The sequence below is a fragment of the Pristiophorus japonicus genome, chromosome 15 (genome assembly GCF_044704955.1).
Source record: "Pristiophorus japonicus isolate sPriJap1 chromosome 15, sPriJap1.hap1, whole genome shotgun sequence".
Taxonomy (NCBI): Eukaryota; Metazoa; Chordata; class Chondrichthyes; family Pristiophoridae; genus Pristiophorus; species Pristiophorus japonicus.
The window spans coordinates 70,782,693-70,802,644 of NC_091991.1; the positions used below are offsets into that span (position 1 = coordinate 70,782,693).

Here is a 19,952-nt window from a genome sequence, read left to right on the forward strand (position 1 = left end):
TATTTATGACTGATCCAGTAGATGCATCTGTTGAAAGTAAAGAACTCTATGGTATTAAGCTACATCTCGTCAACATTTACTAGCAGCCAATATGATGGTGCAATGGGGGGACTTCAGGGTCATTCTGGATGGATGAACCTAGATTGGCCGAATGGCCTTCGTCATCTATAACTATCTTCTGCAAGTGGTTCTGCCGGGTTTTCAGCTCTGCTGGCTTCGTGCTAGAAGCTGCTGGTTCACTCGTTCCATCGGTTTTCAACTTTGCTGGCCGCTGGCCGCTGGCTGCGGTTTTACTGCGATCTACCGCGATCCACAAATTTGTGACAACGTTGCCATCATCTCTCTGCACCGCTAACGACTCTCCTTCCTGCAGTCCACCCTCGAACTCTCTACACTTTAAATAGCTTCTGGATTTCACTCACCTGCTCTGGACAGTGGTTCGTCGATGCTCCCTGCTGGCCTCATCCTGTTCATGGCGACTTTGTCCTTCCTTGGGACCTCTGACTTTGACCCTGGCCTCCCTACTATTGTATCCCATGAACTACTACATTTAAACAGACCTAAGTAACATGAGCTTTTCCCGGGTCCATTCGCATGTGCACTTTGGCTCCTGTTCCGGATCCGAGCCATTCAATACTTTCCCACTTTTTAAGCCCTCTTTATTTTCTCTCTATCCCTCCCTGACCATTCTCTCCTATGTTCATGCCTCCCTTCATCTGTCCTCTCTCAGAAACTCTGCCCTCCTAAATCCCTACCCCAATCTTTTATTACTCTTCAACCTTCCTACTCTCCTGCCACTGTCCCAGGCGTGACTCCCTTTTAGACAAGCCTGCAGCTTCCTTCTGTGCCTCTCTTGGCACCCTACGAAGGGCCGATTGAGTCAATCGGCGCAGCCAGTTTACGAGCAGCAACCCCAACTGTCCCATCCTACTCTCTCGCCAACCTTCCTGCCCTGTGCACCTACTGGGGGCTAATCTTGCCAATCTCCTCCCCATTCAACCCACCCCCCCACCCCCCAGCGCTGACCCTGTGGATGCTGGCAGTGGGGCAGCCTTCACCAATCTTCTCCGCATCTCCCTCCAGAATGTCCGTTCGCTTGCGAACAAGGCTCTTCCCATCCATGCGCTTATCGTGGATGATTGCATTGACATCATGGCCCTAATGGAAACATGGTTGAGGGGCAATGACACCTTAGCCTTAAATGAAGCTTCTCTGCCTAGCTATATCTTCCACCACTTGTCCCGCTCAGACCGCTGTGGTGGCAGTGTGACTCTCAGCAAACCACACCTTGGTCTGTCCCCCTACTCCTCCACCACTTTTTCCTCCTTTGAGCATCTCATCCTATACCACCCCTCCCACCTCTCATTTAAAATTCTCATTCTCCACCGCCCACCCAGGTACCATAAAAATGTTATTACCGATATTTCTTCACCACTTTCCTCCCTCTGCCTCTGCATCGAGCGATTTCTCATCCTCAGTAATTGCAACCTCCATCTTAATTCATCATCCTCTCTCTCCTCTGATTTCATCAGCCTCCTATCTTCCCTTAATCTCTCCCTCCATGTAAACTCCCCAACCCATATTCATGCCCCCCCCGCCCCCCCCCCCATCGACCATGCCATCTCTCATGGCCTCGTTACTCCCATCGTGTCAATCACAGATAAGGCCATCTCTGAGAACTTCCTCGTATCGCTCTCCACCCACATCCCACGTCCCACGCCTCCCCCCCCCCAACCCTACCTCCTTCTGTGTCCCCCCCGGAAAAAACTTTCTCCCTGCAACTGCATTTATGAACTACCAACTGTCCAGCCTTTGGCCCTCCATTCACCATGACATTTATGCAGCTAGTCATCCCAGCTCAATCACACCCTCACCACCACCTTTGATCCCCTAGTCCCTGTTAAAACAATTACTCTCTCAAACTGGCCATTCCCCCGGTACAGCCCTGATCTTCGCTACCTTAAGTCCAAGGGATGTAGACTTGAATGGATATGATGAACAACTGGTTTAGCCATTCACCACCATATCTGACTGGACCACATAAAGCACTATTGGGTCCTGCTCTCGTCTGCCAAAATTGCTCACTATTCCAGGATCATTCTGGAATGTAAAGATAAACCGCGGCTTCTATTCTCCACTGCCAACCATCTTTTTAAATCCCTCTCCACAGTCTCTACCCTCACCTCCGACAATAATTCTGAGGAGCTCATGGACTTCTTTTTCTCTAAGATTGAGGCCATCTGTTCGGCCGCCTCTGCCTCTTCCCTTCTCTTCCTTCCCCTAGTTCACTAGGCCAAACTTCCTCTAAGGATCCCCCCTGCTCTAGCCCTGACCTCACATTTTTCTCCATTTTTTCTCGGATATCCCCTCATGATCTATCCGAGCTCCTCCTGTTCATGAGACACACTTCCTGCTCCCTTGACCCTATTCCCAACAAACTGCTGACCACCTAACTTCCTTTTCTGGTTCCCATGTTAGCTGACATTGTTAACGGTTCTTTCTCCTCAGGTACTCTGCAACTCTCCCTCAAATCTGCCGTCATCACCCCTTTCCTCAAAAATCCAAACCTTGACCCCTCCGTCCTTGCAAACTACCGCCCATCTCCAATCTCCCTTTCCTCTCCAAAGTCCTTGAATGTGTTGTCGCCTCCCAAATCCATGCCCATATTTCCCGCAATTCCATGTTTGAATCCCTTCAATCCGGTTTCCGCCCCTGCCACAGTACCGAAACGGCTCTCGTCAAAGTCACAAATTATATCCTTTCTCGTCCTTCTCTGCAGCTTTTGACACGGTTGACCACTCTATCCTTCTCCACCACCTCTCCACCATCATCCAGCTGGGTGGGACTGCACTCGCCTGGTTCCATTCTTATCTAATTGTAGCCAGAGAATCACCTGCAATGGCTTCGCTTATCACCCTCTCATTGTTACTTCTGGTGTCCCCCAAGGTTTTATCCTTGGCCCCCTCTTATTTCTCATCTACATGTTGCCCCTTGGCGACATCATCCAAAAACACAGCATCAGTTGCCACAAGAACGCTGGTGACGCCCAGCTCTACCTCACTACGACTTCTCTTGACCTCTCCTCGGTCTCTAAATTGTCAGACATCCAGTTCTGGATGAACAGAAATTTTCTCCAACTGAATATTGGGAAGACCAAAGCCATTGATTTTGGTCCCCGCCATAAACTCCATTCCCTAGCCACTGACTCTATCCCTCTCCCCAACTTCTGTCTGAGGCTGAACCAGATTGTTCACAACCTTGGCGTCATATTTGATCCTGAAATTAGCTTTCGACCACATATCCGCAGCATAACTAAGACCGCCTATTTCCACCTCCGTAACATCGTCCTTCGCCATCCGCTGCTGAAGCCCTCATCCATGCCTTTGTTATCTCTAGACTTGACTATTCCAACACACTCCTGGCAGGTCTCCCGCATTCTACCCTACGTAAACTAGAAGTGATTCAAAACTCAGCTACCCCTGTCCTAACTTGCACCAAGGCCTGCTCACCCATCACTCCTGTGCTCGCTGACTTACATTAGCTCCTGGTTAAGCAACGCCTCTATTTCAAATTTCTCATCCTTGTTTTCAAATCCCTCCATGGCCTCGCCCCTCCCTATCTCTGTAATCTCCTCCAGCCCCACAACCCTCCTGAGATGTCTGCGCTCCTCTAATTCTGCCCTCTTGAGCATCCCTGATTATAATCGCTCAACCATTGGTGGCCGTGCCTTCTGATGCTTAGACCCTAATCTCTGGAATTCCCTCCCTAAACCTCTCCGCCTTTCTTTCCTCCTTCAAGACGCTCCTTAAAACCTACCTCTTTGACCAAGCTTTTGGTCACCTGCACTAATTTTTCCTTATGTGGCTCGGTGTCAAATTTTTTGTCTCATAATAGTGAAGCACCTTGGGACATTTCACTACTTTAAAGGCGCTATATAAATATAAGTTGTTGTTGTTACAGAGCAATCTTGACAAAATCTTGGGAACAGATCTCTCTCCAGGGGAGCAAGAAGATCATCTACAGGATTGGAAACAATAATACTTAAAACTCTAAATATCAATTCAGGAAAAGATTTAGAAATAAGGAGAGATGGTATTGTACACAACACGAGCAAGGTGTTCTTATCTGCCGAATGTTAGATTGATTCCAGGTTGTGTTATTTTTGTTACTGTCATTAGACCAGTCTATCATCAAACAAACTTATATAATTCTCTGTACAAGTCTTTACTGTCCAGGATTGACTCCCATCAATATCACCATCTTCAGGGCTATTCTCTTGTGTAGATTCGATTTTTCAATAGATGTGGCCAAACAAACACCAATCAACAAGAGGTGGAAATCTTTGAAATAGGTCGATGCAACCTGAAAACATTCATTAAATAGTTATTTGAAACAATGTTGCAAAGAAAACTCTGTCCTTCCAATCAAAATGTACATATGTGATTTGTTATTTTTAATATATTGCTGATATTATCAAAACTGTAGATTATGTCAACTTTGATTTTTAATAATTAAAAGACCTGGAAAGATTCATCTATTGGAGTGTACACTTCTGTTCATTTTCATGAAAGTTGTACCGTTACTCACTTCCGTAGTCTGCATGATGCCAAAGAGAGGAAACATGAATGCTGGGAGTAAAGCTGCTATAGAAAGAGGCATTGCTTCTGTGAGCCAATATATCGCCACTACAAGCATCGTGTATGCACATTTGGATACCTATTGACCAAAAGAGAAAAAGACAGCAAAAAGAATGATATCCATATATTCAAAGCATACGAAGAGGCAATAAAGTTGATTCTTTTATTCCCAAATGCCGCTGGGAATTTCCTTGGGGACTCTATCCATAGGCCGCAGTCATTTCGGCAGAAGATCGACGGAAACCCTGTTTACCCGTCTCTCCGGGGTTAGGCCTTATGGTATAACTTTTAAATTGAACTTGCTCCCAATCAATTTTTGTGGGTGCCTGACTGCTTATGTTGCTGCAGGCCTTTGGGCTGGATTTTCGGCTTCCCACAGTTCGGGGCGAAAATGGAGGCGGGGTGGGAAAATTACTGCCCAATTAATGCTACCAATTAATTGCCTAACTTTTGGCATTTGGGGTCTGCGCCAGGGGCACAGTGCAAAGGGAGGCATTGCACTATTTTCACGGCACAAAAACGGGATCCTCGCCAAATTTAGTGGGGGGCCGGAAGTGCTGCGAGAGAGGCCTTGGGATGATGATGATAATGGGAGGGGGCAACAAAAAAAAATTCAAAAAAACATTCAAAAAGCATTACCAACACCCTCACCTAACAAATCGCTATAAAAATATTGAAACATAAAAACTTGAACTTACCTTTTTATCCATTTCTCCAACTTACCACTGCCGGCATGGCTGGACCATCATGTTTTCCCTGGCGGTCATCGGGGAGCAGCGTACGGGTTGGGTGAGTCTCGAAACTCGGACGTTGTGTGGCTATCTGAGTCATTACACCCCAGCACAGCTCTCCCTGGCGATGCTACCAAGCAAAAACCGAGCCGAGGATCACGACCTAGTGAAAAACAGCTGAGCGCCCGGTTTTTCACTGCGGATGGTCAAAATGTGACGAAAACCCGGTGGCAAACCACCTGAAAATCCAGCTGATTAAATCTACCAGCAGCTAGCTAGTTACTGCCTCTCAAATCCAAATTAGAGTTGCTTCTGATGTCTGAGGCTTACGCCAAATATTTTAGTGAGGTCGACCCTGGAAATTACAGCGGAATCAGCCAACTTGATATCAGGTGGGCACAGATTTCACTCTAGCCTATTTCCGGTTAAGAATCTCCTTTAGCAACATATCTAAGTTTTTAATGTTGCACCAAAGTTCTGGGCAATAAAAGGAAAATAACTTCTGCTTCGTACAGGCTTTAAGAGGTTTATGAGTGATGCAAGACTTTTCATTTCGTTTAGTTTTCTTTTCTTCATATTTTTTCTTTCATTCAGTTTACATCTCTCCCCGCCGCCCCGGCCATCCCGCCCCAGCCCCCAACAAAACTAAGGTGGTCTGGGTCATGGATTAATTCAATGTTGCTAGCGATACTATTCAATCAATAGGGTGATATTTGATCAGCCATGATACTAACTAGGGTTGTATTTCGTGGAATTTAGTAGATTAAAGGTGATTTGATTAGCCATGCCTGATTTTCAACTGCCACTCCTAGACAGAATTCTATTGTTATCATAAAGTGACCTCCATAATCCAAATTTGAAGATTTCCTTTTTTGTGTATACACACAATGTGCACACAAACATTATACTGACGGTTCTGAACGTACATTTACTTGGTCCACCAATCACTGCGGACAGTGAAATGCCCAATGAAACGTAGGATATGACTATTGGTGTCCCACAGGGATCTTTGTTGGGGCCTCAACTATTCACTGTATTTATTATCAATAAGAACTGGCTGGCTAGTTTATCTTGATTTTGAGATGTATGATTATGGAAACTTATACTCGAGCAATATTATATATTGCATTTTATGACAACAGACAGACTATAATGAGTATCTCGTGGAGAACATAAAATCAAGCACAAAAACAGTCCAACTGTAGAAGTTGCTAAAAAAAAGCCTTATTGACTACAGACTCCTAAATGTTCAGTCAGTAACATTTTTGAGTAATATATTGATTTTTATCATGAACATTGCCTCAGTTCATCTGTTGCCTTGTTATCTCTAGACTTGACTATTCCAATGCATTCCTGGCTGTCCTCCCACATTCTACCCTACATAAACTAGAGGTGATCCAAAACTCGGCTGCCTGTGTCCTAACTTGCACCAAGTTCCACTCACCCATCACCCCTGTGCTGGCTGAATTATGTTGGTTCCCGGTTAAGCAATGCCTCAATTTCAAAATTCTCATCCTTGTTATCAAATCCTTCCATGGCCTCACCCCTCCCTATCTCTGTAATCTCCTCCAGCCCCACAACCCCGTGAGATGTCTGCGCTCCTCTAATTCTGTCCTCTTGAGTATCCCTGATTATAATCGCTCAACCGTTGGTGGCCGTGCCTTCTGTTGCCTAGGTCCCAAGCTCTGAAATTCCCTGCCTAAACCTCTCCGCCTCTCTACTTCTCTTTTCTCCTTCAAGACGCTCCTTAAAACCTACCTCTTTGACCAAGCCTGTGCTAATTTCTACTTATGCTGTTCCGTGTCAACTCTTTTATCTCATAATAATCCAGTGAAGCGCCTTGGGACGTTTCACTATGTTAAAGATGCTATATAAATACAAGTTGTTGTTGTTGAATACTTGTTTCTCAATAACAGAAGATGCATTCTTTTGTAGCCTAAAGGGTCAAAATAAATAGCACAATCTCGAACACTTTTTAATTGATAGTTTTGGTTATTTAGGTGTTTTTGCATTACACCAACTATATGACATTGGAAAATTTGCCTTAAAACAACTGATTATAGATAAACCAATAAGGGTCTTTATCAAACCCGAAACTGGCACAGATGATCCAAAGAGGAGGGGGGCAAAACCAAATTAAACAGATTGAAAATTAAATTCATGCATTGACATTACTAACTGAGAAAGTATTGGCAGTCTCTATGCGGAAACATCAATGCAACATATTGCAGACAAAATCAGTCACACGTTTAACAAAAAAAGCAGGAAAAATGATACATAACTATTCAGCTGAGCAAGTATTTAGGTAATAAATGCCTTACCTTAGTCTTGATGATGAGAGGCAGTGGCAGGAGTAACAGTGGAGTGAGTAAAATGATCATCAACTTCCGATAGCACCAAAGGTTCCTGAAAAAACCCATTGCTAGAGGTGAATTGACAGAGCCAGCTGCCTCTGATACACTGGCTCTTCACAAGGTTTAAATAGTCCTCCATGAGTTAATCTTTAAGAAAAACCTCACCTTCAGTTGGCTCAGCAACAAATAAAAGAACTTGATCCTAGAGCTAGTTAAAATTCAATCTTTGTTGTCTCAGATACTTACAGGCAAATTCTCTTATGAAAGGCTGATTTTTCAGTTGCTTATTGCAACACCGTTGATTTGCAACTTTCTTTTAATTGGGCATTTTGTGCAATTTGCATAATATATTTCACATTACTGAAATAGATAGCACTGACCTGCCTTGAAATGCTGGATTTTAAATGCTTCAACTTTTTTTTTGGTTAAGAAAATAGCTGAGGTAATAGTAGAGGAGCGAGATTTAGGACAGGACAGCCCACATGCTGTCCTGTCCTAAACCTTGCTCTTCTATTACCTTGGTCATCACCAATCTTTATTGGCTCCCGGCCCCTCAGGTGTTAAATTTGAAATCCTTCTTCTCATCCACTAATTGCTCCATGACCTTGCCCTTCTCTATCTCTGCAACCTCCTCCTGTTCTAGTACCAGTACATATCCTCTGCTCTTCAGACTGCAGCCATCTTTGCACTTTCCCATTCCTCTACTCTAACTTTAGTGGTGGACTGATTAGCCGCCTTAGTTCATACGCTAGAGATTCATCTTTAAAGATCTCTGCCTTGCTCCCTCACTCCTCATCTTGAAATGTCTCAAAACTTACCTCTTTGACTTGCCTTCAGTCACCTCCCCTAATACTTCTTTTACTACTCTGACTTCATTTTAACCTCAGTGTAGCCCCTTGAGGTGTTTTGCTATGTTAAAGGCATGATATAAAGGCATGCATGTTGTCTTAGGGACCAATTTGATGCAAAATTTGTAGTATAAAATGGGAAATTCTGCAGTAGTATGGTGCCTGAAGGAGCAGACCTCATGCCATTGGTGAGCATAGGCTATAGTACAGAACATCAGGTGTGTGTCCCTCCAAATAAGAGTAATTTGCTCAATTTCCAGGCTCAGCATCCATTTTTGTTATATCCGTCTGTGAAGCATCTTTGAACTAAAGGCACTATGCTGTATAATAAATGCAAGTTGTTTTTGCTGAGTTAACTGATCTCAATCAAGTTGGTGCTAAGGGCTTGACAACTGGCCTCAGCATTCCTGTGTTACGTGGGGAAAATCAGCTGGGATCCTGATCCTTTTCACCAAATCCACTGATTCATGGCAACTGAATGGCAGTAACTTGGAGTACATGTTGGCAGCGACAGCCTCGACTGCTGCCAGCACATAATTGGAAAACTGCAGGTCCAGTGCGTGCTCAGAAAATGACTCCCATTCAGTGAAGTACTGTTTTTATTGCAGGATTTTTATCAATGTTTTGGAATCATGTTCAACAAGTCTGTTCATTTTATAATTTGGGCCTTTGGTTCATGGTAATGAATAAATCAACTTCTGTTATTAGATGGTATTCTGGAATTCTTACTGGTGTTTTGCTGCTTGATAATTCCATTTATTTTTCCACAAAAATCCAGAAGTCTTGCTGGATTGGACCTTATTTTGATGCCCCACCCCCTCCATTGAATACTCTGCTCATTGTCAAGGGTCAAAAGGAATAACGACTTCTGGGTAAGGTGCAGGAGGGGAACTGGACCTTGTGGAATCATACGTCAACGAGGAGGTAATTGCTTGCGGTGAGGGGAGAAGACTGACAAAGAATACTGATGAGAAAAAATTTGTTGACAATCATAGACACAGGCAGGATCCAGAAAGCATCTTCAAACATCTCTAACTTCACCATGATACAAGTAGTTACCGTGAACACAGACACCACTGTGAACACAAAGCCAGCAGCGTGTGCTTTGATGCAAATAAAAGTGTCTTTATTTTGGTAATGCAATTTTGTGGAACTTATTTCATTCCTAGAAAAAATAAATTGCAAGGCCAATTGGGATTTCTTCCAAGGGAAATTTCTCAACAGGTGCTGTCACAAGATTAAATGAGATTTTTTTCCCCAAACATTCTCACATTTCACAAAAGAATAGCTCTTTATTTGGTAGAATCTGAAGACTTAACGGATAAGTCTGAGTAACATTTCAGAATTTTCCAAAGTTTGTTAACTTTGTGGCACAGTCTTGAACCAGGTCAGTGTGTCTCAAACAGATCACGTTCTGGGGATAAAGGGAGTGAGTTACTGATATAGCAAGAGTAAAATTATAATTTCTATGATACAAGGTTCCAAAAACAAAATACTTTGTGACCTCAGATAAAATAATTCAATGGGACATTTTTTACACTGTTGGAACTATTTCTTGATACTGAACTAACTATCAAGAAAGACTGAACAGGCTGAGGCTCTTTTCTCTGAACAAGAGATGGCTGAGGGCTGACCTGATAGAGGTATTTACAATTATGAAGAGATTTGATAGAGGTAGAGAAGATGTTTCCAACTGTTGGGGGCGTCCAAAATTAGGGATCATAAATATAAAATAGTCACTAATAAATCCAATAAGGAATTCAGGAGAAACCTCTTTACCCAGAGAGTGGTTAGAATGTGGAACTTGCTACCACATGGGGTAGATGAGGCAAATAGAATACACGTGTTTACGGGGAAGTTAAATATGTATATTAGGGAGAAAGGAATAGAAGGGTATGCTGATAAGATTAGATGTAAAGTGGGAGGAGGCTCACGTGGGGCATAAACATCGGCATGGACTTGGGCTGAATTGCCTGTTTCTGTGCTGTAAGTCCGATGTAATTATGCAGAGGGTGGAGGTATTACGATCAGTTAAAGCTGCCGCTTATTTATGATTGATCTATAAATGGACTGATCGCACTGATACCAATGACACCCAATGAATTTGCCAACCCTGTATCACACCAATTCATCTGCTGCTCAGAAATGGAAAATCACCCACGTTGGCTCCATAGTGTAGCTCTGTCGCCAAATGAAAAAAGATAATCAGCTCAGATTAATCATGGGCAATTTAAGCTCACACGATTTACTTTTAAAGACATTTATGCCTTTTGTTTTAAAAAAACAATCATAATTAGAATAACACAGCCTGTCAGGTGTTACAAAGGTATTATGCATAAAGAGACTGAGAATCATGAGAATTGAGCTGAATCAGTTTGTCAAGGTAATCTCAACCCCAAGATATTTCCTTGCCTTGATCACACTCCAGAGTACATTATGATATACAGAAGCACAAGAAGTCAGTTTACAAGGCTGACTCTCAGCATGGAGCTTGGTTGGATGGGATTGCAGCCAGACAAAGGATCACAATACCATAGGACAAATTCTACGACCTGCATTCCCATCGAGTGTGGCTGCACTCTGGGATTGGATATTTAAAGTTGACCTCTGAAGTGTTACCTTACTATTTTTTTTCTTTGTGTTCAATGTACTATTAACTATTGTGTATTACTGGGGTCAGAGTTATGATGGACAGCAACAGAATGGAGGCTCCTGTTGCTGTACCATTTGTTTATTTTATTGTCTGACACAGGGGAATCCCATAGATTCTAAACATACAAGGGTAAATTCATTGGTCTTGTGCTCACAGCAAGGATCCACACTTGAAGGGAGTGCGAGTTGGAGACAGGGATACAACACTCAGGAGCAGCTCAACAAGCCCTGTTCTGAGTGTGGCCCCTCACTTGTGAGCACAAGATCGTTGAATTTAGTCAAAGGGTATTGCTCCAGATTTACCTTATCTTTGGGCAGCTTTTTGTCAGCAATGGGAGCACAGGACTCTAGGCGTTCCGCTTCAGTCTTACAGTGGTGGGGCTGGCACACAGTGTGTATCTTTCATGTAAACTGATATTTCTTAACTTGAAAGTTAGCAATCACTTCCATCCACCACCCCCACCCCACCCCGCCCCCACCCCTGCCCCCACCCCTGCCACATCCACCTTTGCTAAAATTCTAAAACTTAACATTGCCACTAACATTGTGTAGCCACTTCCCATTTTCATAAGGTGAATCGCACATGCAGATTGCAAATTAAATTTTAATAAAGGGTTTCAGAAGTTGTGGATAATGGAGGGAAGGGAAGCTTTGATCCAATTTCATTATTAGATTAAGGCAGCATAATGTTTGAGACACCGGACTGTTTAGTGTTCTTTCGGTTTCCAGACCCATTTTGCAAATGATTTATTTACATTGAAAGTGGTGAGAATATGGAAGTCACTGCCATGTGGAGTGATTGACGCAGGGAGCATTGACAAATTTAAGTGGAGGCTTAGTATTTACGTCAGAGAGAAGTGAATAGAGGGATGCAGGGGCAAGGTGGGAAGATGTAATAAGAGTGGGAGGAAGCTTGTGTGGAGTATAAACAGCAGCACATACCAGTTGAGCCAAATGGACTGTTGCTGTGCTGTATATTCTGTGCAATTCAATGTGATTGTGCGGATAGCATCTGAACATTGCAGTCACTTTAATAAAGAATTAGACATAGATGGCAGTAGGATGATTTGGAAATCCGAGTATTTACTTTTATTTGTCAGATCTTAACTAAAGTCACATAAATTGATTCCACTTCAAATAAATTCCAGCACTTTACAGATTATCAGCCAAAACCTTTATTACTGAGCATCACATAATCATTAGTTGACATGACATTTATGTATGTTCCAGCTTCTGATTCCTTCAGCATAAATTTAAATTTCCCTACAGAAACACAATACATTAGGTCGCATCTGCATTGGGCTTTAACACTCTCTTGCAAACCAATCCTTAAGTCAGGGTAGACTAGTATATGGGCCCACCCTCTGGCTTAATCCTTGCACAAATAATGACCGATGATGGAGAGCCTGGAAGGGCAAATATTTTTGAAAAATGGCTGCAGTAAAATTTATTGCAGTCTAATTTTCCCTCCAAGTTTGTGCGGTAGCCACAGAGGCAGATCATTAAGGCTCTATATACGAGTTATAGTTATACAAGAGTTGTGAAACAAACACCATCTTTTATCATGTTAGCTCTATTCTCCGTTGATTTTTTTAAAATCATGAAGAAACAGAAAAATGAAGTTGCAGAGTGGTTAACCCTTACACTCTACATTGCTAAATGATCGCATAAAAAAGCAGTGAGTTGTATTCTGTATGTCCCATTTTGCAGTCGAATTGACAAATGGGGACACAAATGTGATGCGCTTGCATTCACCTCCAAAGAAACATCAGACTGGCAAATTTAGTATGCGTCACTTGTTCCATTTGTTAGCGAGCTGTCGAGAAGTGGCCTCAGTCACTCTGGATTGCATTATAGAGTCAATAGCCCTCTCCAATTTAAATCTGTTGCCAGTTAGTTTCACATACAATATGATGCTGGATTGTAGGTGGATACTTCAGAGATTGGAGCCAGCATTGCCAATAATTTCCTTCTAAAAAAAATTTTAAAAAGAAGAATTTTGCCATGCAGTGCTCCAACTAAATCTACATTGTCATTTTAAAATCTGTGCAAAATTATTAAAAATAAAACCATATGGTGCTCGGACAGCATTCCACCACATACTATGTTACAGTATTCCTCGCCGAAACTGACAGTCTAATAATAGCCACTCAATTAAAATTGTTTTTGTTTAAATACATAATCTGAATTTAAATTTGCATAAATGAATTAACCATGCAGCACTCTCACTTACACATTTCATCATTCTTACTTGGAGGACAACAAGATGATTTGACCAAGGTACATTATTTAAAGATTGCTTGCCAAGGTGACAAGAACATTGGAGAACAACTCATTCTACTTAGGCTCAGCAGCATCACTGCAATGCATCTAAAATAGGAACAGAATGTAAGGATTCAGATACTTAGACCGACCATGAGCCAACTAAACATGGAGGAGCACAAGAGCAGTCTTAGGTAATTAAATCTCATCCATTGGTAACAGAATTTAGCCTGCCAAAATCCGATGGTACTGAAGACCATTGCAGAATGGAATTTTAATCTCACCTGTCTGCATTGGATTTGAATCTGATTCCCAAGAGTGCAAAGATCGTAGCAACATACTGCATCTGCCAATGCAAGTGATTACATTATACAAGTGGCACGTAGATGACTGATTTATGGCTCCAACTAGAATTTATTTAATAAGCCAATCCACTCCCAATCTGTGTTTCTATTTTAAAATGTTTTACTTAAATGTTCTTTTTTAAAAAGGAGTTTCTCATTGACTTTGGGCCATCTCACATCATCATGGTTAGTTTGTCTGAAATTTAAGTGAATTTAACTTGTATCAGCAAAAACAGAGATCAGTGGTTTACATGAAAGGATCCATTCATGTCACTACTAGTATCGCTCACTTGTGCTGCAGTACTTTGAAGTTAATCAGTTTGTTTTCCCTATCCTCTATTTACTGATGGAGACTGTCATCTTCATTACAGACTCAAATTAGCTTCAACGGGAGACATTTCATCTGCATTTTCACAAGTAATTTTATCTCCTATTTACTCCCTACTTTCTACTTTCTTGCATCCAAAACATTTTCCACTCTCAAAAGGACCTACACCTGTGAACATTTTTGTGGTTCTTATTCCTACTCTTTGGTTGTCATAAAACTGTTGCGTTTGAGCAGTTTGAGTGGTCTCTCCTCTGGTCAATTTCCCCCCACCAGCTGCTGGAAGCTCCAACATAAATATATGCTCAGACTGGGATTTGGAAGTCCAATGCTCTAAAATTATAACTAACACCATCATACTGTGAAGGGTGAAATCTGTAAAATAATATGTTGCGTAAATTTGATTCAGTCAATGCAAAAGACAATTAAAGGAGATTCAGTGGATTCAGCACAAGTAACGCAAAGTTAGTCAGTCTGGGGGACTGTTAGAGCCTGGCCTTTGGGATCATCAAAACGGTCATTAGTTGTCAGCTGCATGATCATGTGGATGCCATAGGTAAGGATGTACAAAAGAACCAGTGATGTCACCAGGGCCATCCAGATTGCACGAGTGAAGAACGAGGTACAGTCACTTGCATAAGCAAATAGATTGTTCTCCACATTGAAACCCTGAATCTGTTGAGGATAAAAAAAAAGAACATTTGAAGCACAGTTTAATATTTTAATCAAGACCAAGGGCTAGAACCTCCACTTTTATGGTGATATTTCTGGCGTGGGTGGTTTCAGATTGCCGGCTTCTCGCCCATTCTCAAACCACCTAGTCTCCACTTTTAAAAATGGGCATTACCGCGAGTGATATAAAATGGGTGGTAGCGTTAAATTTTTTTGACCTTCTGCCGTAAAGTGTGCCGTCCTTAGCAATGGCATGGCAACGCTCGATTCCTGCGATTCTGGAGGTCAAGGGTTATCATGACATGCACAAAAGAGGAGACAGAGAGAGAGGGAGCTCAGAGGGACTGAAGGCATGTCTAGGTGTGGTGTGGCTGCTTTGGGAGGAAGGAGGGAGACTATTTAGAGCTCCACAGCAAGTAGGCAAACAAAAATTAGCTGTTACCAGCCACATATTTGACTGAATTTGCCCTATAATGGTGAGAGAGGAGACATCACAGCACGCTGTGGAGACTGACGCTGGAGAGAGCAATGAGGTGGGGAAGGAGCACATTGGAGGGCGCAAAAGAGCCAGGAAGTTCTCAGACAAGGCAAATGCCTCCCTCCTGCAGGAGGTCGAATTATGCTGGGGTGATTTGACACAGGGAGGGTGTGGGAAGCCCACCCCAAAGGCCTACCAGAGGATATGGACCGAGATAGCAGAGGTGGTCTCATCGGCGACCAACAAGGTGCATGAGGGCAACCAATGCTGCAAACGATGGAACGACCTTGTGGGGTCCGCAAGAGTAAGCATTACATTGATTTACATGTACTTATGTATTTATATAATTTGATTTGTAACAGACATGAGTGACTATCAGCAGATGTGAGGTCTTGCACTTTTACCAGGAATGTTTTACTCAAAGCCTGCGGTCACGATGTACGTCTTTAGGTAAAGAATGATAATAATCATAATAATCATGATTACATCTGTCGGTTATGTATTGTATCAGTGTCTGTGACAGTACCTAGCAATTATATCACACAATGATCTCATGCCATGTCGTCCTGTCACCTTTTACAGAAGAAGCTATCGACGATGAGGTTCATTCAGAGGTGAACGGGTGGGGGGTCACCAGTCACCAGCGACATCACTGACATGGAGGAGCGGGTGTTTGCACTCGTGGGGAAACACTCCCTGACAACCACGGATGCATCTGCAGACCCTGAAGTGATGCCATGTTAGTAAAGCTTATACCATTGTGTCATGTAAAGTCTATAGATGCCACACCCACTCATATCCGAACAATCATATATGATAGATGATTTCTAAAAGTGTCGTAGAAATAATGCTGGCCAAATGAAAATCATTGCAATGCACAATGTGTTGATGGTCATGAAATGTGATGTCGGCGATGATTTTGAGAGCGGTGGTGCTTTTGTCGTGCATATGCTGTATGTAGCGCTGGACTCACCTCGTCACCCGAGCACCCCATTCTAATCTAAAAACCTCATTTGTGTTTTGTAGCTCAGCCAGCAGTGGGCCCCAGGCAAGACCACAGAGGCCAGAAGGTGGGGGCGTGGGGCAGGAGTCGGCGGACAATCCAACATCTGATGCTGAGGAGCTCCGATTCTCGCCCGTCAATCCGCTGGGTCTGTTCTCGACGGATGAGAGCGCGGACTTCGAAGAACCTGCATCGCCCCACTCCAGAAGCCATTTCACCCCAAGGCCACCTAGTGGTCCTCTGGTCATTCCCGCCTTCACTCTGGAGGCACCAACCTCAAGCACCTCTCCACAGGACACCCCATTTGTCCCTAGGATGGCGCCGACCCCATGGAGGCCTCATGGACGCGACAGATCTGTTCCATGAGAGCGACATGCCAGCGGAGAGATGCTACAGTTGTCCATGAGGGCTGTAGACATTGGTGACCAGCTCATCGAAGCATTGAGGGACATATCCCGACAGCTGGCTACCATGACCAAGTACATTGGCGGAGTCCCTGGATGCGATAGCCAGCAACACTGCTGCCACATGCCTCCCAGTGGTCCCCGAGTACGGCACTCTACCCCTAGGTTCTGCACCACCACTGCAAATAGCAGATGAGAGCAAGGACCAAGATCATGCTTCTGCATCAGAAAATGTTGCCCCCTCGGCACCCCCCGCTCAACCAACCAACCAACCCATCCAACCAATGCATTTGCCTTCATCCCCCCTAATGAGGCACCGCCTGAAGAGCTCCTCGGCCAGGCACCGTGGCACGAGGAGGGGAAGGGGTAGAGGTGGGAGAAGGAGAGGGAGGAAGGAAAGTGAGGTGCATGTGCGCAGGTGATGGCTGTGTTATATCTCCATCTGGGTGTATGCAATTTGTTGCAATGTATGGGGGCTGGGGGCCATGCTCCTGCTTTGCCTTTGTATTCTGTGTTGCTGGACATGTTGAGCATGTGATTTATGTCAATGGTGGAAAAAGTGGGGTGTGGGCGGGGGTTGGGTGTTATTGGCTGTGATACTTATGATTTCAGACCAATGTTGGCATTAAACTTTTGTTATTGAACATAACCTTGTTGCGCATTATATCAGATAGCTGGGCCGATACACACTGGTGATTCCTTACCATGAAAGGGTTAAATACAACTTAACATCAATCAATGTAAACTTTAACTGGCACCAAGGTGATGGACACCATTGATGTCTGAGCTGCACACACACGGCAGTGTGTCAGCGTTGTCACTCACATCAGCACTCTTCCAGGCAAATCTTTCAGATATCAGCTCCTCACGTAAGAGTGAGATTTAACAAATGCCAGCCACACTGCTGGCATTCATTCCGGTTAGTTCCATTTTTTGTGGGCGTTTTTTTGAGTGAGCAACATTGTGGCCGATATATGTGCGAGGTGGTGAAATTGACGATGGGCGATCTCCATGGCTGCTAGTTTGGGTAAATGTGCTCTTTACGACAAAAAACAGTGGACTGGCGTTAATATTGAATCTCGGCATTAATTCCGTGCAGAAAGCAACGCTGGACGATGTTATTGGTGTTGATTTCACCAATTCTGCTGATTCCGCCCCAAAAAAGTGGGCGGGCAGTAATATTTCCTCTCGCCGTTAAGCACATGAGGAAAGTAACACTCAGCGATAAGTCTCCTAAAAAAGCCCATCAGTTTCCATTTTGTACCAAAATGGGCAATATATGGGCATTATACATCATTTCAGTGGTAAAATGGGCATTAAGTGGGCGTTAAGCATGCAAAAAAAGTGGAGGTTCTAGCCCATAGTCTGGTGTAAATAGGAAGAAACTATTCTCTATGAACAGACAATCAATTTTAGAGTCCAAGATAGGTGTACACAAAAAGTATAACCTGTGGTGTCTTTACAATGCACTGTCAGTGCCACACTGAGATGTTTGGTACAACAATCCCAAAAGTGCTTTCATAGTCTGCTGGTGACGCCCAGTATTATGTAAGCAAATTAACACTTGAGAGTTGTTTTTTCACAGATTTGGCTTCAATGGCTAACTTTCAATTTTGTCCAATTAGGCATCAGCCTTGATTCAATGGGCCCAATTTTCCCCAGCCCCTTTTTTTGGCGCACTTAACTTAAGTCTCCGGTGTCCCAGCGTGACGTACATAGTGCAGTGGAGAGCCGAAAACACTGCCGGCAGCTGCGCTCATGCGCAGTGAAGTCTGCGCGCATGCTCCTCGCCCTCTCAGAATGTCCTGTGGGCTGTGAGCAGGACCCGATGCTCGCAGCCCCTATCCCTGGCTGAGAGGCCTCTCGCACAGGCCGGCCGGCAGGCCCGCTGAATTCCCGGGCCGAGGTAAGACTTCGGGGGAGGAGGAGAGTTTTGGTTGGGCGGGGGGGGGGGGGGGGGGTGGAACTTAAAAAAAAACTTGTTTCTGGCATAAAGGAAGGACTTCTATTTTTTATTTGTTATTGATTGATTGCTTATTAATTTTTGTGGTTTGTTTAGTGCTTTGTAAGTCTTGGTGCTTTGAATGTACTAACTTGCGCAGAATTCTTAACTGCCCACAATGTTTTTCAGAGCTGGCCACATACGCTGACCTAAGTCGATTTGGAGTAAGTTTTAGCTGGCCAAAGTGGCATTGATAGCCAAAACTGGTGTAAGTGGCTGGGAATGCCCCCCTTTGAAAAAAAAACTCAACTAAAAAAAATCGTATCTAACTGAGTTACTCTGGAGCAAGTTTATTGGGGAAAATGGCGTTTTTTAACTTGCACCAGAAAAACCAACTTCAAAAAAATTGGAGCAAGTCATGGCCAAAATTGAGCTCAAAGGGAGCACTCTTGCCCAAGTCAGACGATTGTGGGTTCAACTCTCACTTTAGGAATGTAATCACATAATCAAGGCTGACACTTCAGTGCAGTACTGAGGGAGTGCTGCACTGTTGGAGGTGCCATTTTTTCAATTAGATGTTAAACTGAGGCCCCGTTACCATTCTGCTGGTGAAGCCCAGTATTATGTAAGCAAAATAACACTTATGAGTTGGTCTTTCACAAATCGTGCCCGAGTCAGGCGGTTGTGGATTCAAGTCTCACTTTAGATATTTAAGTACATCATCAAGGCTGACACATCAGCGTGGTAGTGAGGGAGCGCTGCACTGTTGCAGCTGCCATTTTTACAATGACACGTTAAACTGAGGCCCCATTGCTCTCTGAGGTGGACATAAAAGATCCTATGGCACTATTCGAACAACAACAGGTACAGTCTCCTGTTGTCCATGGCCAACACTTATTCCTCAACCAACACCACTAAGAGAAACAGATCAGCTTGTCATTTGCATCATTGATGTTAATGGGACCTTGCTGTGCGCAAATTGGCTGCTGCATTTCCTACATTACAATAGTGACTACGTTTCAAAAAGTACTTTCTTAGCTGTGAAATGCTTTGGGACATCCTCAGGTTGTGAAATGTATTAGATAAAGTTATTTCTTTAAATATAAAGAGCTAGTTCTTCAATTCTTCTCAATCAGCAGAAACCAACTGCAATGAGACGACACTATGCTGTGTTTCACTCATGTGTTAGAATGCACATTCTGCCACTTCCTACACCACAGGGGGCAGTGTCATGGTGGCTCCTGTTCACATCGTTGTCAAAGTGTCAGTGATGCCCCAAGCAGGTACATGACGCAGCATT

The 19,952-nt window shown here is 43.6% G+C and overlaps 2 protein-coding genes across 2 annotated transcripts in view; both read right to left on the bottom strand.

Moving 5' to 3' along the window:
- slc13a1 (solute carrier family 13 member 1) overlaps positions 1-7,788 on the bottom strand; it is a 58,942-nt gene extending 51,154 nt beyond the window's left edge. Inside the window, exons 1-3 of the mRNA XM_070901715.1 lie at positions 7,690-7,788; positions 4,588-4,716; positions 4,229-4,362 (exon numbers count right to left, since the gene is read on the bottom strand). Of these exons, the coding sequence (XP_070757816.1) occupies positions 4,229-4,362; positions 4,588-4,716; positions 7,690-7,788 (362 nt within the window). The remainder of the gene's footprint in view (positions 1-4,228; positions 4,363-4,587; positions 4,717-7,689) is intronic.
- A 5,472-nt stretch (positions 7,789-13,260) lies between these two features.
- The window catches only part of LOC139281507 (V-type proton ATPase subunit S1-like), an 83,605-nt gene continuing 76,913 nt past the window's right edge, over positions 13,261-19,952 (bottom strand). The window contains exon 10 of the mRNA XM_070901678.1: positions 13,261-14,828. Within this exon, the coding sequence (XP_070757779.1) occupies positions 14,619-14,828 (210 nt within the window). The 3' untranslated portion in view covers positions 13,261-14,618. The remainder of the gene's footprint in view (positions 14,829-19,952) is intronic.